General features: G+C 34.8%; 4 protein-coding genes across 4 annotated transcripts; 1 reads left to right on the top strand and 3 right to left on the bottom strand.

Annotated features, from left to right (window-relative positions):
* Window positions 1-2,550: 2,550 nt before the first annotated feature.
* LOC133812390 (BTB/POZ domain-containing protein At5g66560) lies at window positions 2,551-5,760 on the bottom strand. Its single transcript, XM_062246297.1, has 4 exons — window positions 5,144-5,760; window positions 4,993-5,062; window positions 3,531-4,883; window positions 2,551-3,429 (listed from the first exon to the last, which is right to left on the bottom strand). The coding sequence occupies exons 1-4, from the start codon at window positions 5,182-5,184 to the stop codon at window positions 2,758-2,760; spliced, it is 2,136 nt and encodes a 711-aa protein (XP_062102281.1). The 5' UTR covers window positions 5,185-5,760; the 3' UTR covers window positions 2,551-2,757.
* Window positions 5,761-10,267: 4,507 nt separating this feature from the next.
* LOC133812375 (uncharacterized) lies at window positions 10,268-13,063 on the bottom strand. The gene is made up of 6 exons (XM_062246296.1): window positions 12,649-13,063; window positions 11,816-12,072; window positions 11,449-11,667; window positions 11,194-11,284; window positions 10,828-11,047; window positions 10,268-10,744 (listed from the first exon to the last, which is right to left on the bottom strand). The coding sequence occupies exons 1-6, from the start codon at window positions 12,954-12,956 to the stop codon at window positions 10,406-10,408; spliced, it is 1,434 nt and encodes a 477-aa protein (XP_062102280.1). The 5' UTR covers window positions 12,957-13,063; the 3' UTR covers window positions 10,268-10,405.
* Window positions 13,064-18,577: 5,514 nt separating this feature from the next.
* LOC133812364 (uncharacterized) lies at window positions 18,578-19,261 on the top strand. Its single transcript, XM_062246286.1, has one exon. It carries the CDS (start codon window positions 18,635-18,637, stop codon window positions 19,136-19,138), a length of 504 nt encoding a protein of 167 aa, XP_062102270.1. The 5' UTR covers window positions 18,578-18,634; the 3' UTR covers window positions 19,139-19,261.
* Window positions 19,262-19,935: 674 nt separating this feature from the next.
* LOC133812348 (wall-associated receptor kinase-like 14) lies at window positions 19,936-24,938 on the bottom strand. The gene is made up of 4 exons (XM_062246285.1): window positions 24,643-24,938; window positions 23,462-24,244; window positions 21,884-21,958; window positions 19,936-21,519 (listed from the first exon to the last, which is right to left on the bottom strand). The coding sequence occupies exons 2-4, from the start codon at window positions 24,180-24,182 to the stop codon at window positions 20,240-20,242; spliced, it is 2,076 nt and encodes a 691-aa protein (XP_062102269.1). The 5' UTR covers window positions 24,183-24,244; window positions 24,643-24,938; the 3' UTR covers window positions 19,936-20,239.
* Window positions 24,939-27,312: the final 2,374 nt, after the last annotated feature.

Below are 27,312 nucleotides of genomic sequence, written 5' to 3'. Positions count from 1 at the left end.
TTAAGAAAGAAAAAAGAAAAGAAAAGAAAACCTCTTATTTATTTTCACTAAATTTGACCATTGTCTTCTTTAATATTAGTAATAAGATAGAGAAAAGTACTCTTAGTCAAAACTCACATCAAATCTAAACTTAGTAAAACTTAAATGAGAATTAAAAAAAAATACACTATTTATGTTTTGTTATAATAGTTTAATTAGACAATATATAGTGCTATATGTTATTTTTAAAAAATTTGGGTATGTTTTTTTAACACTTGTAGAACATGGTGAGACAAAAAGTAAAGGAAGAATGAAAAGCCTTTGATATGTAGTAGGTATGATGATTAGCAGAGTAGAATTTGGATGGGGTGAAAGTAGGGCCAACTCCCTCAATATGACTTTGAATCTTCCCAAAGAAGAACATATTTTCCTTCGGCAGAAAGGGTTAATAATGATGACAACAAGTGTAAAAAAAGAGGGAGAAAAAGAAACCCCAAAACATGTGCTTGTTATTACTTATTTAAGACTATTGTATTACAAAACTCAACTCAAACTAAGACAGAATATAGAAAGAAAAAAAAGCAACAATTGCAATCATACCCCTAGAATAGTGCACCTTCTAATGTCATCATTTTAACTTTGAGTTGATGAAGAAGAAAAATAGGATGAAAAAGTCATTGCATTTTGCATGTGTTTACTTGCAAATAATCATTCAAAAATGGGTCCAAAGAAGCCTTTTTTATTTTATTTTTCTTTAGTTTCCACACCATTATGAAAATATTGTGCACATTTTTATAACATTCTTTCTTCCTTTGAGATATCCCAATCACCTCAAAAGCAGAGTTTGAACTATCAAATAAAATCAGATCATTAGTAGAAACAAAGCAAAGATGAAATGGCATGATTAATTGTTCCAATTTAAGTGAATTTTTGTTAGATTTGTACTAAGATTAAGAACATAATGATGATGACCATACCAAATTAGTTGACTTCATTAAAAACCTTGGCAAATACTTTGCAGCACAAACGTACTTTTAATCTTTATGATGACAATTTGAACATCATATCCTCGTTATATAATAACAATTAATTATAAAACAGTATTCACAATATTATAATTATAAACCTAAAGGTAATAAAAAGAGAGAAAAAATATTACTTTGACTAATGACAATTGGGTTATTATCTTGTCAAAAGAAAAGGACAATTGGGTTATGATTACGTTAATTTTTGGATTTACTGAGTTTCTTTCTCTTTTATTTTTTTTTAAGTATGGTTTATGTTTTTTTGGATTTGTGATTTATGTCGTTATTTGTTTGGATTCTGTACTTGATAAATGATTTTTTAGACCTTATATTTTGTAAAATGGTTAAAATAAAATCATAAACTCAATTTTGATGAATAAAAAATTAAATATAACAACACAGTTTTTAAGCAGAATTATTTTATTTTTATTCTGAATTGTTAGTTTAGTAAATGATTTGTGATTTTAGTTGAGAAATTATTGACCAAAATCGGGTTTATGGTTCTACTTTAACCATTTTACAAAATATAGGATCCAAAAAATAATTTATTAAAATACATAGTCTAAATAAATAATATAACAAAACACAGGGTCAAAAAAGGGATAAACTATTTTAAGTAAACAAAAAATTATTTATTAATGATAACCAGAAGCTACAATAATATTTAAATAAGGTATAATTTCTCTAAACTAAAAATAATCATGGAAAATACAACAAATAAAATTTTAACAATAATTTTTTTTTATTATTCTTTCCTCATTCGTATACCACCAATAAAAAAATGCTACATTATAAATAAGCAGTAACAATTTTATTTCTTTGATAACTCATTTAAAAGCTCTACCACTTTTTACAAATGATACATGGATGAATCACGAAAATATGGAACAATTTGTGGTGAAGGTACCAAAATTATTGTGTTTGTACACTTAAATACTTTTAATTTTTTGGTGGCGAAAGTATCTTCCATTTATATTTTGGTGTAGTTTAATGCATCTGTTTGTTTCATCGTTAAATCTCTTATCATGGTGTGAAATTTACTTATAATTTTGGTACTTTCACCTGAAATATTTCTTAAATTGAGTACTTTTGCCACAATTATATTTTTAATTAGATACTTTCGCCACAAATATCTCTTTAATTAGATATTTTCGCTGCAAATATATATTTAATTTAGTATTTTCGCTGCAAATATATATTTAATTTAGTATTTTCGCCTGTATGTTAAAATCGAATTTAATAGTCAGAATTGACGCTTGTACTAAACTACACCAAAACATGAACAGAAGTTACTTTCAATGTTAAAAAAATAATTTGAGTACTTAAGTGCTACAAACATAGTAAACTAAGTACTTTCACAGCAAATATCCTAAAAGAAAATATAGAATTTTGTTTCATTAAGAGATATATTCCATTCACCCCATAATTAGACTATTATTAATCACTAAAAAATTAACTAGATAAAATTAAATTCATACAACATTATATCTTAATCTAATTACATTTTTTTTTTAAATCTTAGTATAGTGAATTTTTAATCCATAAATTTAACACACAAAAAAAGATCACATTTTTTTTATTTGTTTGAAATGTTTATTTCCAATTTAGAGCTAGGGAACAGTGATCATGAGCATGAGAAATCATGGATTACACTTCTGGTTTATAAATTTTGAACTTTATAATATTAAAAGTGTGACATAACATGGGACCCACTTAAAGAAGCCAAGTAGGTTTTGATCGTGTGAGGGAAGGTCTATGATTGATGATGGTGGAGTCGTCTTCCTCCACCACCGCCACCGCCTCCGCCTCCTTTTCGAACATCCACAACCGAAGGCTCATGAGAATCACACACTTGAGTCTTGAACTTACACCCAAACCTTCTGGTCAACGACCCTCTCCACCCTTTGACCAACGAACCACCGCCACCGCCGCCTTCTTCTCCCACCGGCCCGGCCTTATCGATCTTCTCAATCACTTTTCTCATCGTCGAACACTCCCTCTCCAGCTGGTGCACCCGCGTCCTCATGCTATCCATATCCAATCGAAGCACCTGATTCTCTCTCACCGCCGCTCTCCACGTGCTGCTCACGACTCCTCCTGCACCTCCGTCGTGAGCCGCCGCCCGCGGTAGCTCTTCCTCAACTTCGTCGTTTTGGTTGTCTTCGTCAACTTCTTCAGCCTCTTCTTGTTCTCTTCGTAGAACTGACGGCCTGCCGGCGTCGGTTTGTGCCGCCTCCACAGCGATTAGATTCTCCGCGATTGCGTGGCGGAGCTGGAGCTGTTCGAAGAATAGAACCTGAACCACCGCGCGCAGCGGTAGCCGTTCGTTCTGCGCCGCGTGTGTACACGCCTCCAATGTGAGTTTCTGGCAATCTAAAACGGAGCTGATCCTCTCGCGATCGGAATCCGCTGTTGATGGATGAGACTAACCGAAAGAAAAGATAGTAATCAATCAGAATTCGACCAAAGTTTGCCGAGCTTTGAATGACTAAACATGTGTGTATATATATATAAATGCACAAATACCTTGAGATAAACATCTACGGCTCTGTATAGACCGTCATGGAAAAGTCTGGCCTGATCTGGTAGAGACATAGCTAGATTGTAGAACCTTTCAGGTTTCAGATTCGCATCGGAGGCAATTTCCGAGAGATAACCGTCGATTAATTTCCCAACAAGCATTAATGCGGGTGAATTGATTTCGCCACCGTCACCAGCTTCGTCTTCGTCTTCGATTCCATCTGTATTTCTGTGTTGTAATCCGTCTAAGAAGTGAGCTAATATTCTCTCGACGCAATCAACGTCGTAGAGAGTCTCGTTCAGATAAGAGTAGCTTGGGATTAGAAGATCGTCGAGAGTGGCTTGCTCCAGTTGCGAACCGAGCTTCTTCTCCAATGTCGATTTGCTAGTTTCTGAAATGTTTAGTATGTTTGCTGTTCTCAATAAGCCGAACAAAAACCTTGTGGCGGTGGAAGATCTCGCAGAACTCTTTTCTAAAGGCAGATTCGAAATCACTGTCTCCAAGAGCTCTCTCTGTTCGCTCTCTGAAACTACCAAAGAAGATGATGACGTAGATGATGATGGCTTCCTATTCGTACGTGAAATTCCGGGGATGCATTTTTTGGCGTAGTGAATCAAACAGCTCTCGATCATGTCAGGACTTAGATCTCGATCTTTCATGGCGGAGATTAAGCGCTTGAAAAATGGTAAACTCAATATAGCTAGCTCTTCCAACCATGAATCCGCATTGGTGGCTCTAGCGAGTCCTTTTCTCCTCCTACTGGTCTCAATCCCATTCCACAAAATCTGGCTCGAAGAATCTCGGCCGCCGTTGGTGGCACCAACTCCGTCATTTACCGGCCAACCGAACAGAGTTGGATCGGCGGAGGAAGCTCTCGAGGCGATTGAGTCAATGCACCTCTGTGAAATCCCTAAGCTCTCCGCTAGAGGCATCAACCTCTCACATGATTTCAGAGCTTTAATGGAGTCCTTCAAGCTTTTGAGCACGGATTGGGAGAAGAACCTCTCTGTCTTCGAAATGAGATTGTCCTCAGAATACTCCTCCGTCATATCCAAAAACTCACCGGCGCAGCGAAGAGGGGCAACATTGGAAGCGGTCAAGTCAATCTTGACCCCATAAGAGAACTTCGCCGCTAACTCAAAAGTATCCGACCCGCCGGGAAAGTCAGAAAGGACTATGTGGCAATGGACCTCCTCAATTTCGTCAACGCCAGCGACTTCGTCGTCGTCGTCGTCATCTCCTGGTTCAGCGGCGGCGGAGGTAGAAGTTTGATCTCGAGTTGAAGAAAAGGCAATAGGATTCGTCTCTTGCTCGGTTATCAGGTCGTGAAGTCTTCGACTTTTCGACATCAATGGAAACTAAACCATAAAAAATATCCCCAAAACCAGTAACGAAGAGTTATACTTAGTTCAACAGTCTCTGAAACACCAAAGAAATTGCAGTATGATATCAATGGAGGAAACTAACCTTATGGAGATGAAATGTCATTTCATTGACTTCAACTACAACGTCGCTCGGCAACCCAGTCGTGCAAAACCTGCAAAAAAAGTGGTCCAAACCAAATATGATTATGGGTTTAGAGCAGACTGAGAGGAAAGTGCATAAGACTTGGTCTTACCATGCTTGGCCTTTGGTGCCTGGTTTCTCAGAGGCTGCCATTTTCTCGGGAAAATGCTTCTTCTTCTTCGTCTTCTTCTAGACTTCTACTACTGAAGAAATTCTTTCAAAAAACTAGACAACCAGATCCATGAAATATCCAAGTGAGCGTTTTCTCTCTCTTACTTTCTTTCTCTGTCTGAGTAAATTTAAGGATGAAAGATAGGAGTAGTAGAGTAGGGAAAATCAAGAATATTTTGGAAGACTAGGTTGGAGGCCTTGTGAGTGTGAGTGTGAGCGTGAGCGTGAGGTAGGTTGAATGAAATTCTCTCACTCCAACATCACATAAAAAAGACAGTACATGAAAATTGTTTTATTGTGCTTTTCTTTGCTATTGTGCTTCTTAATAGAAGAAAACTAGGGGAAAGAAAGAAAGGAAGGGTTAAAAGAGAGGGTTGGAATCCAAAATATTTGAGAGAAGACAAATAGAGCTTGAACAAATATCGAAAAAGGAGATCATATCATCATATTTTCTTTATTATTTTTCCATTTTTTCTTTAGAAACTGATTCAGTATCTAACCCACTCCAGCCATGACACACACTCTCTCTCTCTTTTCTCTTCTCCCCTCAAAGAAGAAAAGAAATTGGGTCTATCATCATAAAGAGGGTGTGTTACTCAAAGAATATTTAAAATTTTTCTTTTAATATTATAAAAATCCACAATCACAATCATCCATATATCACCCATTAACCAAAAACGCATTGCATGCCAACTGGGCTCTCATTGCTTTTTGAGAGTAAAAAATGGAATTTTTTAATTGCATTTGCGTTTCATAATTCTTCTATTCAATATTGTTTTTGCTTCCTTTTTTTTTTGTTAAGAAATCATTTGCTTTAGTCAAAAAAAAAAAAACTCTTGGCTCTGCTTATTTGGGGAAAAATGTGTCCTTGTCCTACCCACATTACATTAGATTATGCATCATAATAAGACTATGATGAGTCTTGCATATTTAAGATTATTTATTACGATTTGATTATAAATAATTGCATAGCCTTACCTTTAGGAACATCTGAAAGTCTAGAGGAGAAAAAGCTATTAGCTTGGGCTCTTAGGGTAGGTCCTAAAGCATTAAAATTGGTATTTTTGCCACGGCCCACACGACCAAGGACGAGTCAATTTTGTAGTCTTCAAAGCTGGAAGTTTTTCATACTTATAGAGCTGTGTGGAAATTAATGCTCATGTTCATCTAACATTGTAGCTTAAGAATTTCTAGAGTTATCTTTTTCACACTCAGATTCAAAATAGATATTTATTTATATATATACAGTAGTGACAAAGGTATGGAGTTCCTGCGCAAATTTAATGAATGCATATATCTACCCTTGTCCCATTAACTTGCATTTATTTATGAGCCATTTTTAATGGTCGACAGAATGAGGCAGGTTACACACACATCCACCATTTCGTACACATTCAATGAGAAGTGGGAACTTTGAAGTGTCCAAATCTGAAATTTCAAAGGGTACAACATATTATCAAATTATAAGACCATTATATTATTTTGAAAATGAAAAAAAGAGGGAATGGGAAATGGATATTGGTTAGATATAGTACAAGAATAGTAGTAAGGTGGTTAATGTCATACACAAAGGCTAACGAGAAAAACAAACAAACCCCACTTTGCCTTGAAACTGAACCTTCTGTTCCAATAATAATTGCCTTTAGATGAATTTAAAAGAGGGAAATCATTCTAGCAGTGCACTAATTGTTGTAACTCAATCCCTTTTTCTTAAAAGAAAATTTTACTGCGTTCATGTTGGTTTGGTAACCAATCATTAAAGAGACTGTATATATAATCTACTATATATAAAAAGAAAGGCAAGCATGGGCAGGATTTGTTGGCACAACTGCTGAGACAATATAATGCCAATGCCAAACAGTATGAATCCAAAATTTCTCCCAAAGTCAGAAAGAACATCAAATAGGCTACAATATGGTAGTGTGGGTCACATTGTTTATTTGGTTAAAACCCATGTTTACCTATCTGGTAAGGTAGAGAGCTCCACAAATCACAAGATCACACTTTATCAGATTCCATAAAAGCAAGTCCATCTAATTTCAAATTTTCCCTCTCTCACACTCTCTCTCCCTCTCTCTCTTATCATAATAACTATAGCTCCTTTATAAATAATTACAAGTGGGTTTAGAAGAAAGAGAGCACAAAAACCATGACAATTGGCAAAGCATCATCAAAAAGTACAAAAATAACCCATGACTGAGCCCTTAGATTGAAGCATTACTTTTTTTAGCAGGCACCAAGCACAATATTAGAGGAATTTGATTCTGTTATTTAATAATCAATCAATCCGTACAGTGGTAAATGCAAGTTTGGTTTGGTCAATGGGTGTTGACCATACCCTGCATTACATTATTAAATATGTCACTAATCTTCTAGACAAGATCGAAATCATAGATAATCAAAGTAAGAATACGATTGTATTCAACTAAAAACATCTCTTTTCTTTCTCTCTCTCTTAATTATTTTATGGATAGCCACCAGTCCCACCATGAGTCTCAAGATAACAACTCCTAACAAGCATCCAAGGATGCCACCCATACCTGCACAAGCAAACATCAATCATCAATCTTCAATCGTCAATAATCAACAACCTCCCAAAATTCAAGAGATAAATATATATGCTTTGATTTGAAGCTTTCTCCTTACTAAGGATAAAACTTCTTTTCAATCATAAAAAAGAATGGCAAAATATATTGCAACTTTCGTTTTTCCTTATGGTAAAATTGATTATATGAAAGCTTTGAATTGGTTGGAGAGAATAGAATAAAATGGTATAGAATGTCATTGAAGGAATATTTCTCCAAAAATAGGAGAAATGTCATTTATCCAATGCATAATATATATTTTTTTTACTCTCTAAATTTTATTTCACTTCATCACCATCCATGTATTCTATTGTTTTCATGACTCCTAACCAAACACCTAAAATCATCACCTAAATTTGAGTATTACTATTTGACTAGGTGAAACCATTATGCTAGATGAAACCCTCTTAATTTTTTCTTCTTCTTAATTATTCTTATAAAAATACAAAGAATAAAAAACTCATATTATCCCAACAATATTAGAAAAAAGGAAAAAGAATTCAAACGCCCATAGGAATGCAAATAGCCATATAAATGAAAAACCTTGTAAATGTAGTAAAACTTGATGCATTTTTGTGTAATGTTTTGATTCATATTGTGTGTGCACATATCTTACTCTAATTACAACTAAGAGTAGTATAACTCAAAGAAAGAATAATTACTAATCACATATTATTATGTTTACTTTCTTTCTGTATGGATTTGAAAATAATAATTACCAAAATGGGTGGGTCATTTAGAAGAAGAAGTAGTAGTGTCAACCGATGTTTTGGTCGAAGGTGAGCCTTCAGTGGCTACAACAACTCCTGGCCAAGAGCGGCATTGACAATGCTTTCCCTTTTCAATTTGTTTGTACACAGCAGGGACATGGTTACCACACCCACCCCACGTGTATTTTTTGCACCTTTGGCATTCGACTTTGTAACACATTTTTTCTACTTTCGAACTCTTTACAAGCCTAACCTTTTGGTGGGGGGCTTTACTTACTTATTGATTACCTTTGCTTGGTTTAGTACTAGTATCTTATAAAGCAATTTTCAACATTGATATAATCGTCTAATCTGTCAAAGGTATCGATTTGCATAGTTTTTGGCTTCATGAAATTGTTATCACAAAATCCATTTGACACCCTTACTTATGGTTGGCTAAGTTGGTTTGTACTTTGTTGTAGGATTCTTGGTTGGATCTTCTGGAACATGGAATAAAATAGATTAACCAAATTGGTAGTATGGTGGGAAGGGAAATTCATTTTTTAAAAGCAACGTGACCCTTTTGTGTATTGTTTGTTTGGAGAGAAAGAAAAAAGTAACATTAAATTACGAGTTGAACTTCATTGTTTACAAATTGAGAGAGTAAAGCTTGTTCTTGAAAAAAAAAAACATAAGATAAAACGTCATGGTCGGCTTGTAGTGGCACATAATGAAATGAAGACAAATATTCAGTCCAATAAGAGTTTTCTTCATTTAATGATACTCACTTTCAATTCTTTGAAAACAAGTCCAACGTAGGAAGAGGAGATTTGGGTATCTCTTATTTTTTTCTTCTTCTTTGGATAGAGTAATGCTAACCATACAATTCAAAAAAAAATCTTAATGTCTCTACACTTGATTCCACATCATTATTTGTATGTAATTTTTATGTATCCCTGCCACTACATATTTGAACATTGACACAAGAATTTCACACCAAAATTGGTGACATAGTTTTATAAGACTCTTCTATTTGTATTTACGTAGGCATACACCTCGTGAGAATTATCATTCATCCAATGGTATTTTGCCACATGGCTTGGTCAAGAGTTTATTCCTCTTAATCAATCAAAATATCCAAATACTTGTACATATTTTTTCCCTTTGAAGGCTGAAACAAGAACAAGACCGTTACAAAAGCACACGAGTCTTCGTCTCCAGTTATCAATAATTGATATAATTATGTTAAGGTTTCCAGACATTGGAGTCCTCGATATGATATAAACATATAATTAATAATCATGTTATGCACCATCTCCATGATATGTCGAGAGCATAATTTGAGCTTGTATCGCCTAGACTCCAACGCCAAACCAAAGTCATTATAAATTTATATACATAATAAAGCACTAAGCTCGATTTTAATTATTTATTTGAAGAGGAGTTGGTGCTATTTTTCTTAGCTTTTATTTAAAGGGCTATTTGTGGAGATCGATGATGCCACAAGGATGGCAACTTCCCTCGTGTTGAAACAACCTGTTTTAGCTAAACCAGAGCGCTTTACAACCTATTTTACAATTAATATAAACTCACATTGATAGAATAAAAAATAGGAGTAAATAAAAGGGATTTTATCGATGGAACAGCTCTACCTACATAGTTCTATATTAAAATTTCATGTTGAAAATATTTAATATTCACACTAAATATTATTTCTATTAAACAATCACTCCACCCATTGCAAGAACAAGTGAATAAACTGCAAATAAAAATAATATATATAAGCATGCATTTGTAAATCCATTACTCAATATTAGAAATGTTAAGGTTTGTCACCGCATAAAAGGTTCGTCAGTATTCCAAACTTAACATAACCTCAAGCTTTATACTCAGGTTTTCTTCATTTGCACATAATAAATTCCTAAACCTTCAAGAGGAGTTGCCATTACTTTTATCTTCTTCCTTAGAATCTAAAGCCGGTTTCTTGGTTGGGGTTGGGTCTGCTGTCATCACCACTCGCCTGACTCCTCTTCCTACCACTCCAAGATGTGTGACCCCAGAAGATCCACTAGCTTGAGTAGTAGAAACAGTTGGAGAGTCAAAACCCCCATTGCTCTTAGAGGAGCTTATGGAGGACGAGTTCACTGGCAGCACAGATGAAGATGACGATTCACTTTTCTCGCCACTTTTAGATTTGGCAGCTGCAATTCCTAGAATTTCAGAAAGAATTGATTTCGGGTTTGATACCAGTTGTTGCAAATCTTCAAGCTGTAAAACGAACATCAAATGATTAACTTGGAAACTTTCAACAAAAACTATTTATTTTCTCATTCAAGTTAGACCTAACCTACCTTCTTTTCTAGATCTCCAGCAAGCCCAGTTAATGTTTCAATCTCTGCCTGTTTGTCTGTATCAGAAGTGGATGATGCGGATGTTGATTCAGATACACTATTTGCTTGGTTTTTGAGCCGCTGTGTCCGAGCCTGGCAAACAGATATAGCCTTCTGGCAGTATTGAATGGCTTCTTGAGGCTGAGAACCAATCTCCAAACACAAACATATCCGAAAATTTCTAAATTATTTAGTTAAGCGTTGACAAAAGAAATGTATCATTCCATTGCCCAATAGACTTAGAACGGAATGTCAGCAATAGCTGATCAAAGGCATAAAAACAACATAATATTTTGAGCAACAGTGTCCTAATCCTGAAAAGGATACAGTTCAGCTATATGTCGACTGTCAGCTTCATCCAAGCGCTCCAACATGGATAGTGCTTTCTGGTAGTCGTTGAGGGAGGTTTCAATGTCCTCTACAAAGAGAACACAAAGAATTCATGTTTAAAACAAATAAAGGCTCTGGAAGAAATCATCCAAAAAAATTAGTCAAGCATTAAGAAAGAAAAAAAAAATCAGCAAGCAAATAAAGTTTGAGATTAAGTTAAAAATAAATAAATGAATAATCATAAAGGCACACCTCTTTCAAGTGCAACTTCTGCCAAAGTTGATAGTATGTCAACTTTCTCCATTGTGTCACCTGACTGTTTCTCAGCAATTGCTCTAGCAACATCTAACATCTTCCATGCCAAATCAAGGTCTGATTCATCATCATCAGCTTCGGCTTCAGCTTCAGCTTCAGCAAGGTCCTCAGCATCACTGTCCCCATCAGCATCCTCATCATTATTCTCGTTGGAAACTGGCTCATAAGAAACCAAAGAAAAAAAGTAAGCATATATTAACATTTAAAGCACAATCACCAACTATTTGGCCAGTTCGAAAACGACAGTGCTGTAAGATAAGATCAATAGATGTAACCGGCAGTAAAAATTCAAACATATACCCACCATCATTAGCTGCTCCTCCTTGATTATCTACTGGCACAGAATCTCCTCCCTTAGTCGAAGCAGAAGCCACGGAAGATTCCCCATTTGAGACATTCTTAGCAGATTCATCTTTCGCAGACTCTTGTTGAAGTTCACCCCCTTTCTTGGGTACATAACCCAGGGGATCAGCCTCCTCTTGAGCTTTGTAGAGCAAAGCACATCCATATTTATAGTAAGTTTTGACACACTCAGGAGAAAGCTCACCAAACCGTCCAACCCTGATTTTGGCAAAATTATCACAAACAAGTACTCCTGAGTCCTATAAAGTGATGGGATATATAACAGAGAGTAAAACATAAATTTTCCTATATTCCTAAAGACATTAAGTCGTACAAAGGCAGGAAATATACCAAATTTAAACACAAAAACCCACTAAAACATTTTACAAAATGAGATTGAGCACAAATTGGGTTTTAAAACAAACCCACAACAGCATATGAAACAAGCATCAGCTCAAAGTTAAAGCAGGGCTCAGCAGCCATTAATGTTAAATAATCAAATAGAAAAAATGTGAAATGTTTCAGTTAAACAGAATGCCAAAAGGGATAAATGTCTTTTCTAAAATAGAAAATGTGCTATACAAAGTCAAAACACTAACACCTAACGAACCTCATATACATAAATCGCTCAAACTAGTTCACCAGAAAAAGAAAAAATAAATAAATAAAATAAAATTCAGCTCAAATACTTAATAAAATAAACTGAGTAAAGTTTATGAATTTTCGTGAAATGCCCCTATTTGTAAGAAAGAAAAAGAATAATGATTAATTTAAAAAAAAAAAAAAAACTGGAACCTGATTTCTAGGGCACGGCTGAAGCACTCGGCAGCCTCACTGTAATCAGAATCTTTGAGGGCCTTGGATCCCTTCTCCATAAATTCATCGGCCAACTCGAGCGAATTTTTTGACCCCTCGCCGGAGTTTTCACCAGAAGTTTCGGGAACAGCGGCGGCAGCGCCGTTGTTGCAAGTAGACTCAGCTCCTCCTTGAGTGATTGATTCAATGGTGGCCTCGGTAGAAGGCTGAGTTTTTAAGACATTGAGGCCTTCAGTATTCTCTACCTCCGTAATAGAGGATTCGGACACTGGAGCTTCTTCAACCATGGCTTCCGACTTCGATTACGCGAAAGTAACCAACAACAAAAAGAACTCCTTTACTCCTTTCTTCTTTGCTTTGGGGTTTTTTCTTCTTGAACGAAAAACCCTCTCCTTTGGCGCACAAAAGAAAAATAGTTAAATAGTCAAATTACATAAACCACCCTTATAACGTACATTTCTTTCTTAAATACCCTCGTATTCTCACTAATTTCAACTAGTCACGAATATATTCAGGTGTGATAAAGTCTGCAAATTACATTTTACTCCTTTAGAATTGTGACATAAGATTTTAGTTTTATCTTCAAACGTCTAAATTTTTTAAATAAAATAAGTTGAAAAACTTTACAAAAAAAAAGTAGCTTTAATTATATTTATGTAATAATAAGTTGTATGTTTTGTGCATTTTAAAAAACTGAAGAAAAAAATAATTTCGACAAATACAAAATTTATTTTAAATTTTTAAAAGTAATGTTTTATAGAGAAACAAAAATATCATAACATTTTAATTTATTTTGTTAATTTAATCTCATTTTTGCTCTTAAATTTAATGGCATAATGTTGTAATGCCCTGGAATCCCTAATGCGGTTTAATGGTGGGATTAGTAGGTCGGGAGGGTCATACGTGTTTAATTATGTCATTAATTGATAATATGCATGTATATGTGAATTATATTATAATATGATGTTAAATGCATGCATGTGGATCCACATTTTAATTACAGGGGTGTTTTGGTAATTTGGCATGTTGAGGGCATAATTGTATATTTGTATGCATGTCGGTGACATATTGTTGAGACCACATTATAATGTGAGTTTGTTCGAGCTATTCGACATGAGACGATCTTGGAATATTAGTTAGTGGTCTAGTCATAACAAGTTTAAGTTCAGGGCTCGGGATGAGTCTCGGGGTGATTTTAATGATTAGAGCATTACCGAGAATTAAAGGGTAACGGGATATGAGTTATTGGTGTTTAAGACTATCGAGAATAGCGGGAATTGGAGATGTTAATTATGATTAACGAGATAGGTGGGGAATACCAATTTTGCCCTTGGGAGCCTTTAGAAACCTTTAATTGACCTAGGGGTATTTTGGTCTTTTCACCCCTAGGATTGATTTAAGCCATTTTAGGTTGTGAAAGAAGTAGAAAAACAGAGCATCTTCAAGGGCCTTCCCATATCTTTTTCTCCTTCAGTTTCCTTTGAGATTTTTGAGCCATTCGTGAGGATTCAAGCTTGGGAAGTAAGCCTTGGTAGTTTGGGAGAGTGTTCCTCCATTGAAGAGCATCATAAGATGAGCTTTGGGTAAGTTTCTAGCCATTGAATTCTCTGGTTTGTCCTATTTTGGTTATAGTTTTCTATTGTGATTTCTAGGTTGAATACTTGGTTTTGTTGGGAGATTTGGCTAGGGTTCTTATGGTTGTGATGTTTGGGGTATGTTGGGATGGTTTTTGGGTTCATTTGGCACAAAAAATGGGATTTGGAAGCATTGGAAACAGGTTGGAATCGAAGGAGTCGAAGAAGAAAGTTTCAGGGGAGTTTCAGTCTGGGGGTAGCGCTACAGCGCCCACCCTAGGGCGCTATAGCTACACAAGATTCTTTTGGGCATTTTGGGGGTTCTAAGAATAGCGCTGGGGCGCTAGGGAGCAGCACTGTAGCGCTACTATGTTCCTTCAAAATCCCGTTTTGAGTGCTTTTAAGTGTTTTTGGCTCAGGGTTTCAATCCTTAAGGCCCAGGATCGAATCTACTCACCGTGTGGGCATGTTTCGAGGTCTCGAGAGTGGGGTTTAGGTTAAGACCCTTTCAATGTTGATTTTCATTAATGAAGGTTATAATTGGTTGTGATTAGGTAACCGCTAAGGAACCAAAAGGTTGACCGTTCTCAGGAGTTGTTCTTATAATATTTATCGCTCGAACCTGAGGCAAGAAAACTGCACATTGTGTATGTGACATGCATGATTGTTGTTGACGCATGTTGGTTGACAAATGTGGACATGGATTGCATATTAAATGCTAGCGGATGTTGTTTACTTGTGTATGGCACTGATTAGTCAGGGACGGCACTGGTCGCGTATTACTGACCTAAGAGTCAGAAACGGCATAAGCGTCATGTACGCAAGGCCGAATGAAGATTAGATCTAATCGATATCAGCATTGAATGACTCTAAGGCATTAATGCTGGACCGACCCTAAGGTCGATGAAACTTATAAGCGCTTGACTAGTCTAAGCTAGTTACTCAAAGCCAGGGCCTAAGGCCTAGGTGACCGTTTGTCGCATGGCTAGGGAACGATGTTTCAGGGTTATGACTCTATGGTCATGAGGAAGGTTATGTTGGTGATTAGTCACCATGCACTTATCCTGTTTAAGCTAGTGAAAGGTTCACTTTTCTGTTAAGCTCCGGTGGCCCCATCGTCACATGGCTAAAGGGAGTTGTTCCCATCTTGGTGACTTTTGCAGCTGTCACTTACCTGTTTTGGACTAATAGTCCTGAATGATTATTATGATCATTGTTGATATTATATCATGCTATATTGTGTTTTCTTGATGGGCCTTGGCTCATGGGTGCTACGTGGTGCAGGTAAAGGGAAAGAAAAGCTCACCCAGCCTTGAGTGGAGAGCATAGGTGGTAATGTATACATATGCGGCCGCTTGACCACCACAGCCAAGGAGTTCTCAGAGGAACTAGGGGGTTTACCCTTTTTTTTTTGCCGCTTAGGTCGGCGGGTTTGTAAATTTGGAACAGTAATGACTATTTTGAGATGTAAATAACTTGTAAACGTTTTGATGGGCCCATGAACAGTTTTATGTATTTAATAAAATATATCATTTACTTTCTATTGTTTTTCCACCTTAGCCTGTTAATAACACTTAGAAGCACGTTTTTAACCAAAGGACTCGGGTAGCGGATCAAATTTCTGGTTCACTGTTCATCGTAACTGTTCTAGGGTAACCAGGGCGTTACAAATATTATTGGATATATTTGTTGTAAAAGTTTTATTGCTAAATTTTCAAAATATAGGAAATTCACAAAAATACCTAAGGTTTTAAAAAAAATATTAAAAATATGAAATCTGTAAAAAATTATAAAAATACGGAGTGAAATAATCGTAAATGCGGAGTTTTTTTTTATAAACAAAGTGTACAAAGGGAAATTTCACATTCTATGCATCATAGAGGGTGGTGCTAATTAAAAAATATACTAGGCATAATAAAGATTTCAAAATAATGTCACTCTTTGACACTCTACCCAAAATACCCTTGTCATTTTCCACTCACTTCTCTCTTTTCTCTTCTCTCTCTCTCCGTTCATTTTCTCTCACCTCACGACACCACCACCCACAGCAACGACGCCACCACCAACACCAGAAAAACCTCCATAACTTCGGCCACCTTGTAGAGATAAACACAAGATACCCAAAGAAACATATATTTTGATGATTCTTTGAGTAGAAATTTATGGGTAATTAATTGTTTATCAAATATAATGATGTTTCTTTCACTTAAGACACTAAATATTACATTTCGAACAGATCTGGACATGATTTTTGGGTTTTTTTTTGCGATTTTTTTTTTAGATCTGAAACTCTGAAATTTACAGAAAATCGACCTTGCTCAATGGTGGTTCGATGGTGCTCGATGCAATTCTTGCAAGATACATAATTTTTCACTCGGGTGTCCGTTTTGGATGATTTTTTTTTATTTTGGGTATTTTTTCAAGATCTACACGTTTTAGATGTTCATATGCACATTTGTGAAGTGTAACACTTGTAAAAAATACAAAAGTGCAAACATACCTCATGTTTAAGACATCTTTTGGTATGTTTTCAAGTTTTAAACTTCCCAAATGTACATATGAGCATGTTAAACGTGTAGATCTTGAAAAAATACCCAAAATAAAAAAAATCACCCCAAACGGACACCCGAGTGAAAAAATTATGTATCTTGCAAGAATCGCATCAAGCATCATTGAACCACCATCGAGCAAAGTCATTTTTTTCATGAAAAATCTTGATTTTGAAGGCCCCATCGAGCTGGAATCGAGCAACAATTCGCTGGGGCCTTCAAGATCAAGATTTTCATGAAAAAACGACTTTGCTCGATAGTGGTTCGATTATGGCTCGATAGTACTCGATGCGATTCTTGCAAGAGACATAATTTTTCACTCGGGTGTCCGTTTTGGTTGATTTTTTTTTTATTTTGGGTATTTTTTCAAGATCTACACGTTTGACATGCTCATATGCACATTTGGGAAGTTTAAAACTTGAAAACATACCGAAATATGTCTTAAACATGAGGTATGTTTGTACTTTTGTATTTTTTACAAGTGTTACGCTTTACAAATGTACATATGAACATGTCAAACGTGTAGATCTTGAAAAAATATAAAAAAAACCCAAACGGATACCCGAGTGAAAAGTTATGTCTCTTGCAAGAATTGCATCGAGCACCATTGAACCACCATCGAGCAAAGTCATTTTTTCATGAGAAATCATGATTTTGAAGGTTCCATCGAGCTGGCATCAAGCACCATCAAGCAAGGTCGATTTTCTGCAAATTTAAGAGTTGAAAAAAAAGACAAAAAAAACCAAAAAAATCATGTCCAGATCTGTTCGAAATACAATATTTAGTGTGGTGGTAGTGTTGGTGGTCTTGTAAGGTGAGAGAGGGTGAACTAAGAGAGAGAGAGAAGAGAGAAATGAGAAGTAAAATGTGAGGGAGGAAATGGTAAGGGTATTTTGGGTAAAGTGCCAAAAAATAGCATTATTTTTAAATCTTTAATATGTCTAGCATTTTCTTTAAATAGGAGTATTTATTAAGCATAAAACTGAAATTTCCCTTTACAAATTTGTAACAATACAATTTTTTTGTAACCAAAATTTACGAATTTGTAATTAAAATTTACAAATTGTAACCATATATTACAATTTTGTAAACATCATTTACAGACTAACTAGAAAATTGTAACAGACGATTACAGAACTGTAACAAACTAATATCCGTATTTTTGTAATTTTTTGTCAAATTCTGTATTTTTCAATTTTTTTTTTAAATTGCAATGTTAGGTGTAATTTTTCATTTAATAGTTGTCTATATATTGTCGGATGTCTTTAGGTTAGACAATAAACTTATGTGATAGATAGAATCTATCTTCTTCTTGAGTGTATCATTTCTATTTTAATGTGTTCAATCCTTTCTTTTTTTAAAAAAAAAAAAATCATAGAAAAGTGGAAATACACCATCTTAGTGCTATGAAACCAACTTAGTTTCTATATAGTTTAAGTAATACTAGTATATTATTTTAATACATGTGTATAATAAATCAATTCAAAATTATGCTTCTCTACCAATTTTATAAAAAAAAAATACCACATTCAAACTATCAATTCAAATATTAATCTTACCACTTCCAAATTAGATTAATATTTGTTTAAGCAACAATAATATTAGCCTCCCCTCAATAATAATAATAATAACCCACTCAATAAATAAATAAATTTAATTCATATCTGATCATTTAACTAAATGACAATAATAACCCTACAAACAAGAATGACAACTGCAAAAGGTAAGGGTATAACTGTCATTATAAGTTCTGAGAAGAATGTGACATAAATAGCGCGCGCTCGGCTCAACCACATAATAATAGTAACGTCACTTAGCTCCACAAACCACACACCACCCACAATGGCTTCCACTGCCACTGTATCGCCTCTGCTCAACTCCTTCACGCTCCGGCGCGTGCGCAATGACCGCCCGGCCTCGTACCAGCCACACTCTCTCAAATCATCTCCGGCGAAAATGATGTCCGGAACTGCCACTCCCGGTCGTAGACAGCTTCTGTTCTTGTTTCCGGCGACGTTGGCCGCAGTGAGCGTAGGGGATAGACCGTCGGTGGCGGCGGACATTCCATTGTTTGGGATAAGGAAAGGGCTGAAGAAGGTGGAGGAGGAGGCGGAGGTGATCGTGAAGGAAGGGTTCGAGGCGGCGGATAAGGGATTGGAGACGGCGGAGCGGGGAATCGAAGCGGCTGAGAGAGGAATCGTGACGGCGGAGAAAGAGATAGAGACGGCGGTAAGTTTCAGTGGTTTAGCGCAGGCTGGGGCGGTGGGCGGAGCAGAGGTGTTGGGGGTTTTGGTGGCTACTTCAATTGTGAATGGTATTTTGGGACCAGAACCTCAGAACTCCTAAGAATATTTCTTTTTTTTTTTTAATATATATATTTTATATTATCGATTGTAAGTTTTGTATTCGGATTATATAAGTGTAAAATGTTAACAATTTTTAGTAAATTTCTTTAGTTTTGTGTGTAAATTTAACTTAATTTTTTTCTACTATCAATGAGCTTAATGAAAAGAATAAAAAGCAAGAAAAGGTTGAATTAATTTTATTTTTGATAATTAGTAGTAATACTTGCTTTATAAAATGTCTAATTTTTTGGGCATCATTATTTCTTGTTTTTAAAAAAAAAAAAAAAACTGTTTTAGCTAGAAAATATCACATTATTAATGACTAATAGAATCATTAATAAATCAACACTTAACGGAGCAATTAATGTTCTTCCCCTAAAAAAAACACAGAATAATTAAAGTTAAACTGCTAACATGTGGTATTCTTTTTTATCAAATAGACATATTGTGACATAATTTTTTGACAGCATATTTGTATCAAAAGGGTACTATAATACACGTGAATCCCTAATTAGGCATACCAAGTTTTGATATGTATTTTTTTCACAATCATTAACGAATTAATTATTATTTACACAATCAAATTATTGAATTAATGCCAGTTATAGTGGAGTGTAATTAAAGCAAATATCATTTTGCATTGTTTTTATGTGCCCTGAATATGATGCTTAATTAATCACAAAAACCAACATTTTCTTATGCACATTTGTGAACTGTGGTTGAGTTGTGTGTTAATATAAATCAATCAAGTGTTTCTTCAACAAAATCTTTCCTCTCAAAAAAAAAAAAAAAAATTGATAGGCTTTAAGTACCGTATGTATAAATTAATCTAGAAAGTATCACAAAATAAAGGCATCATAATCTCGTTTTTCTTACAAGTAAAAAATGTTTGGTGAACACAAGTAACTTGATGGCCTTTGGCTCTGGCATCATTTGTTTTCAAGGAAGGAACTTGAGGAAAAGATGACATAATACATTTATATAGATGTGGGCAGTAATGGGGCTTAAGAGAAGCTGTATAATACATCTATGGTATTCACTATTCACACGATTACATATATATATATATATATATATATATGAAGCAGAAGTGATTTTTGAGTCATCGGACTACATTACCCAACAAGCTATTTGTTGAGGGTGAACTCTGTTCGCTGAACCATGGCTCTTGCACAGAAACAGGGGAGCTCTCCTTCTCCTCTTCCATGCGCTCCAAGCTATCATCTACTCTTTGTGGAAGAAACAATCTCTGACTCCCTACACCGCCTTTCTTTGATGTCATACTACCAAGTGACTCGCTCCCGTTGTAAGGCGATGAACATGAGGACACCACTGATGATGCAAATATATTTTCCTCCATTGTTGCCCACCCGCTTCTCCTGACTTGTTCAAGTTCTTCGGCTACTTCCATCATTGAAGGCCTCATGTCACTATGAAAAGCGAGACATCTGAATGCGAGCTCGGCTACCTTGTTGATAGAGTAAAGAGTCCATGCATCTCTATTTGGCTCAAGGAATGGATCTATTATATCATCCACACAGCCTTTTCCAATCCTATCCACAGCAAGTGCAGCCAAGTTCACATCACTCTGAGGTCGAGTAAAGTCTACCACTTTCATTGCTGTTATTATCTCAACCAAAACTACCCCAAAACTGTAGACATCACTTTTGTCTGAGAGATGGAAGTTTTGATGGTACTGCGGATCGACATAGCCTGGAGTCCCTTGTGGGGCTGTTGATATGTGTGATGTTTCTATTAAGCCAAGTCTAGATAGCCCAAAATCTGCTACCTTTGACTTGAAGTTGAAATCTAATAGTATGTTGCTCGATTTAATATCCCTGTGATAGATTGGTGGATTCATGGCAGAGTGGAGATAAGCTATAGCTTTAGCAGTTTCAGAAGCAATGGTGAGCCGTATAGTCCATGGAAGCCCTTTACCCCTCTCTCTTTGAAGATGCTGAGACAGAGTTCCATTCGGCATAAACTCATACACAAGGATCTGTTCACCTTGCTCTATGCAGCAACCTAAGAGGCGCACCAGATTCGGGTGACTCACAGATGAAAGAAGTTTGATCTCGTTCATAACTTGTTCAATGCTGTTATTGTCTCTATGTTTGATCTTTTTTATAGCAACCAACTCATCATTGAAGAGTTTTCCTTCATAAACCATGCCAAAGGCTCCGGTTCCAAGTCTTCGACTTTCTGAGAAGCTATTGGTGGCCTTTTCAATTTCTCTGTAGGGGTATAAAGCAACGCTAGAATTGCCAGTTTCACATAGAAGACGCTTTGCACTCATCCGGTTTTTCAAACAAGTAGAACGGCGGCGGACAACGTGGCAGAGGAAAGTTAGGATGACCATCAAAACAGCTCCAAAAATTATCCCTTAAAAAAAACGATACAATGTAGCACATAGGTTAATTAGAAAGCCATGGACTTCGTCAACATCTCAGCTAATGCTACTAATCAAGATTGAATTTTAACCACTTTTAAGTGTTGGTTACACTTACGGATGACCATTTTGGCCTTTAAACAAATGTGATCAAAGTAGTTTATATTTTAGTGTAACGGTGAACTTATGAACTTCAAGTTGAGAAAAACACAAAGCAATACCATTTATACGCTGATAAACCTTTCAAGACCAAAAGAATAACATAAATTAAAATAAGACTGTCAAGCAATACATTGATATAATAATCAATTCAATTGAAAAATTAGAGAAAAATAATGCAATAATTACAAATTTTACCTGCAATAAGAACACCAACTTTACTCAATCTTCCACATTTGCCGGACAAGTACTTTCCGGGGTTGCATCCTGAAACTAGAATTGGAGATGAAACACGACAATGAAACAATGATTAGTAACATAAGGAACTTGAAGTTGCAGAGGTTTAATTTAGATTGAAATAAAAATGTATCTGCATTTTTTTAATGAGTTGCATAGTGGAAGGTGATTCTCTTTTCTTAAAAATCCTCAATAAGCTTGATAAACACACACACAACATATTTTTATGATTGGAAAAGCCACCAACCCCCCACACCTTCAAGCTGACATTGTATTTAAAAGCACAAGTTCTCTTTCCATTGACTTCGTTAAAATGAAGTTCAAACTTAGCTACCTTAGGCATGTGCAAAGCCTAATTACTCTATAAACAAATGGGAGATTCCCCAAATGTTCTAACATTTGACTTTTGCAGATATCTGCTTGGAAGTTACATTACATTATAGACCAATATAAAATACATTTTCCAACTCCTGAAGGAGTTGATTTATTTTAAGTCCAAAGCTCCAGAGGGTCTATAAAGAAAGACTATAATATAGTAGCTGCAGGCATAGTTGTTCTTTAATCATAACTAAAATAGCAAATCATACTACTATCCTCTAAACATCCAGCTTTCAAACTGAAGAGCAAACCTCTCAACCAGCATAGTACCCTGGCATTATTACGCCCAAGTCAAACACAAAAGCGCTCTAAAAGCCTACCATGTCTTAATTATCAATTATTAGTTGCCTTGTCTGATGAGAAAAAGTAGAGCCTATTTCTGAAACACGTGATCTAACAATAACCTCATTATTTATACACACGATTAATGATACGTGCACCTAAAATATATACCCAAACATTACACACAGTAACGTGGCAGTGCAGCCTAGCCAATCACATCTATTAAAACAAGGACCCACTGTTTTAAAAAACATTAACACGTCACTGTGTGTAATATTTGGGTGTGTAATATTTGAGTGTATATTTTGGGTGCACATAACATTACTCTTATACACACACCTGTACAGTTCTAGATATTGTAGTTACTACCTAGAAAAAGAGGCAGCCTTCGCAAATTGCATTGACAATAGTAGTAAAAAAAAACCTAATGATGCAATATCTTTCGTCCACATTTTTTAGTTGGTCCAAAACTTAAACTAGATGTCCATATCTTGTGTCCACCTAGTCATCTTTCCCATTCATTTCAAGGTGAAAATCCAGTCAAAGAATTAATAATTGACAAGAGGGCGCTTGGGAATAAAAAAGAAAGTTAACCATTATCACAAACAAATCCTACAAAAAGAAACGAGGAAATCCACCATTTATATATGACCTATAACGAATCATTAATTGCCATGAAAACCACCAAAGTAAACAAGGAAGAAATTTCAATCAATTAGGTGTCGTTTTCTAATTGGCAAAAAAACATAATAGCCCCACCAAACATCATACTTTTCCTTGCCCAGTTTCCATCGTCAAAGGCAATTAGGCTATCCACAGAATATAAAAAATATAATAAAATAAAAATACTAAATTTAACAAAACAGCGAGTTGACTCACCGCTACGGCAACCGGAGCCGGCGAGAAACCCATCTCCGTGAAACCCATCTTTACAAAAGCACCGAACCCCTTTTTTACCTTCGGGAAGAGTAACATTCGTATAATTGGCGCTTGGATGGCATAACTCACGCGATCCATTGAGCCACCACCCCAGTTCCAGCCTCTGAAACTGGAGCGAGCTGGCTGAGTCGACGGCGATCGAGGCGAACAATAGCTTGCACGAAGTATTATACACGTCCTTGTAGTCCATAATATTAACCGTTTTGTTGAAATCCTTAGGAAAGCAGCTCAGGGAATCGTTCTTGTTAGACCCACAACCCTTTAAGTGGACCCGGTTCTCAATGAAGCTCATGGGTATGGCGCAGCCATTTTGAAGAGAGTTATTACAGTCTTGGAGGAAGAGGCTGTTATCCCAAGTCAGCCCGTAGTATAAGCCGAATAGGGGTTTGATTAATTCGATCGGACGGTTGCATTTCGCCGGGAGTTCGATGAAAAGGCTGGTTGATGTTATGTTAAGGACTGAAAATTCCCCAATTCTCTTTCTCTTTCCGTCACTACAATTCAATTGGATTTTGCACCCTTCCGAGAACCCAAATGGGTATGGTACAGACTCACCTGAGCATGACGTTTTGCAACTGCTTGGGCCATGGCTTTGGGCTTCGCTTGAAGAAACTATGAGAACTATGATAAGAAGAGCGAAAATTGTTGGCGGGGTAATCATTCTAGGAAAAACTCTTGCACAACTGAAATTGGTTCGGACTAAACCGAGCGATCATCACCTTTCTGCCAAAAAAAAAAAAAAACCAACAATCTTAATCAAGCTCAAAACAAATTGTCTCTCAGGATTTTCTACAAACAGTTTCTGGGTTTTGGGTTTTGGCAGCAAAGAAGCAAGAAAATAAGAACTATTTTCTTTTTTAATATTTGGAAAATTCTATTTCAATAAATATTTGAGAAATTAAAGGCAAAGATCAGTACCGTTGGGGAGGCCATCTATCTCAATAAATGCTTATACAACAATTGAAAAGTCTAGTCTCAAAACTCATGAAGTAAAATAAATAAGCTATAAATTCAATTCCATATTCATGAAAAAATTAAATGTGAACGATAATAATGGCTATGAAGGAGACAACAACTAATATTATTACAACAAGTAAAGCCATTTCCAAAGCTTTTATTACCTTTGAAACCAGTGGAGACTTAAATTTCTTTTGCAGGTTCAACATGTAACGTTAACTAACAACTCTCCCCTGTTTTCTTTCTTTTCCGCATCTGAATATAAAAATCCAGAGTCTCAACTCTTCTCCTCTTCTTCTTCTTCTTCTTCAAATATATAATAGTAAAATAAGATTGGTCTTGGTCACCAGCTTTTGAGATTCTTGTTCATAACAAAAAAGCTCAGAAGGAAAAAAGAGAGTAAAAAACCGCGTGATTCTGAGAAAAGAAGAAGCTCTCTTTTGCGCTCCTCCTAACGTTTTATCTTTTATCATTCAGAAACTAAATATATTTTATATAAAAATAAAAAAAAATAATAACGTATAATACATGTTAGTGGAGAAAGAATTGATTTTTCTTCCTTATTCTTCAATAATTTTACGAAAATGCCCCTATCACAGCACCAAATTACTCTCATTTGGTCAGTCAGACAACAAATTATAAATTGTTTGACCAAACCAGGGATTGTCTTTGTCCTTGCTTCACACCATATGAGCACCATTTTGGCTAATCATTTATTATTATTATTATTATTATTATTATTATTAGGGTTTATAGTTTTTTGTAACGTGTATTTTGTCAAATTATCTCTTAGCACCGTTAGTTTTAATAAATTATTTTTTAGACACGGTGTTGTGTTGTGTTCGTAAAATAGTTTAAATAAATTTATAAACTCAATGATATAACAACACAGTTGTTAGGCAGAATAATTGTGAATTTGTTATAAATTATTAATTTGGTAAATTATTTGTGATTTTAATTAAAAAAAATTAAGCAAAATCAGATTTGGGGTGATTTTGAACAATTTTACAAAACATAAGATCCAAAAAATAATTTGTGAAAATAAAAATCCAAATAAGTAATAGAACAAAATACATGGTCCAAAAAAATAAAAACTCTTATTATTATTATTAAAAAAAATCTTTGGTACATCGTTAATTCTGTGATGTAGGTTATTTTTTGCACGTGAATAATAAGATTTTTAATTTTTTTATGATAATATATATTGTAGTTATTTTAAAAATCTTATAAAATAATGAGAAATTTGGAATAATTTTTTGTGTCGAAAATAAAATTCAAACAGTTTGTTACATACATACATGCTTTTTTATATGCATGTGAAATATGATTTGGAATTTCATGAATTTTTGCATGATATTCTAAATAATTACAATGTAAAAATCATTAAAAAAAAATTGAAATGCTAAATTATCCACACTCAAAAAATGTTCGTGGAGTGTAGGTACAATAAAGAACTAGTGATGTACCATACATTTTCCCTTATTATTATTATTATTATTATTATGGATTCCATCACTTTAACTTAATTATATGATGGATTCTCTCTTAAAAAAATACATTTTTTGACCATATATTTTGTCAAATATTTAAAATTAGTCTCATGAACCCAAATTTAATTAAAATATTTTCAAATCCAAATTTAGTTAAGAATATTTTTAAATATTACTTCATAAAGATTGATGCATATTCATGTATTTCCCAAAACAAGTTTTGAGGATAAAATATTTTGAAAGAATGCAAATCCAGGAATATGTTTTCATCTTTTGAAAAAATATAGAGTTCAAAAACATATTTTTTAAAACTGCGTTCTATAATAAAATTAAGCTAAAATATAGGACCAAAATGTTAAAAGCCCTTATTATTAATTTCTAACTCCATTTTTTGTCTATTGACCAGAAAATATAATATACATAATGGATGAAAATGGTGGGAAGATGGGTTTGCAGTTTCCACCTCGAGAATAAAAATTTTATGGGTCCACTCTCCACTTTGGTTACCCACACAAACAAAAATGGGATTCTTTTTCAGTGCTTTTATTTCTTGCATGCATGTATTTTCAGATTTTACTGTTAAAAAAGAAGTTGGATTAAAAAGAACAAGAAGAAAAAAGGGTCAAAAAGATCGACGGGTGGTTTTTTTGTGGGCAGTTTTGATAACTAGTGCATCTATTTAGCTTGAGATCGATATATGATTTGGTTTTTTTTGACTGATTCATAGTTTTTTTTTTCCAACTTCCTAGTCAGATTATTAGAATTTTGTTAATTATTATATAGTTTTCATTCTAATGTACCTACTTGTTTACTTTCAACAAAAGCAACTTATAATATATTATCAACGTGTTGTTATTATTATAATGGAAAATTTTTATTTGAGCTCTTTGTTTTTTTTAAATACGTGATTAGTCTTTGTGGTTTGTTAAATGATAATTTGGGCTCTGTATTTTACAAAATGAATCAAAATAATACCTTATACTCAATTTTGGTAAAAAAAATTCAAATATAATATTTCATTCTCAGCTCCTCGACTACTTTCTCCGCTTCTCTGAACTTATCGCTTCACTAACAACTCGATAATTGATCTTATAATTGAAAATATTTTGACCAAAATCAAGTTTATGATACTATTTTAATCCATTTTGTAAAATACATGAGCTGAATTGTCATTTAACAAGACACAAAAGTTGATCACATATTCGAAAAAAATACATGGGCCAAAATAATATTTTTTCTTATTATAATTATTGAAGTACAAATGTTTACTTCAAATTTCATGAGAGAAAAACTTATATTTTATGTATTTTTGTCATAGGGGAAGATTGAATAATAGCATTATTT

Source organism: Humulus lupulus, chromosome 1, assembly GCF_963169125.1.
Source record: "Humulus lupulus chromosome 1, drHumLupu1.1, whole genome shotgun sequence".
NCBI classification, from domain to species: Eukaryota; Viridiplantae; Streptophyta; class Magnoliopsida; order Rosales; family Cannabaceae; genus Humulus; species Humulus lupulus.
Note: the sequence above shows the minus strand (reverse complement) of the source record. Positions and strands in the feature narration are given on the sequence as shown.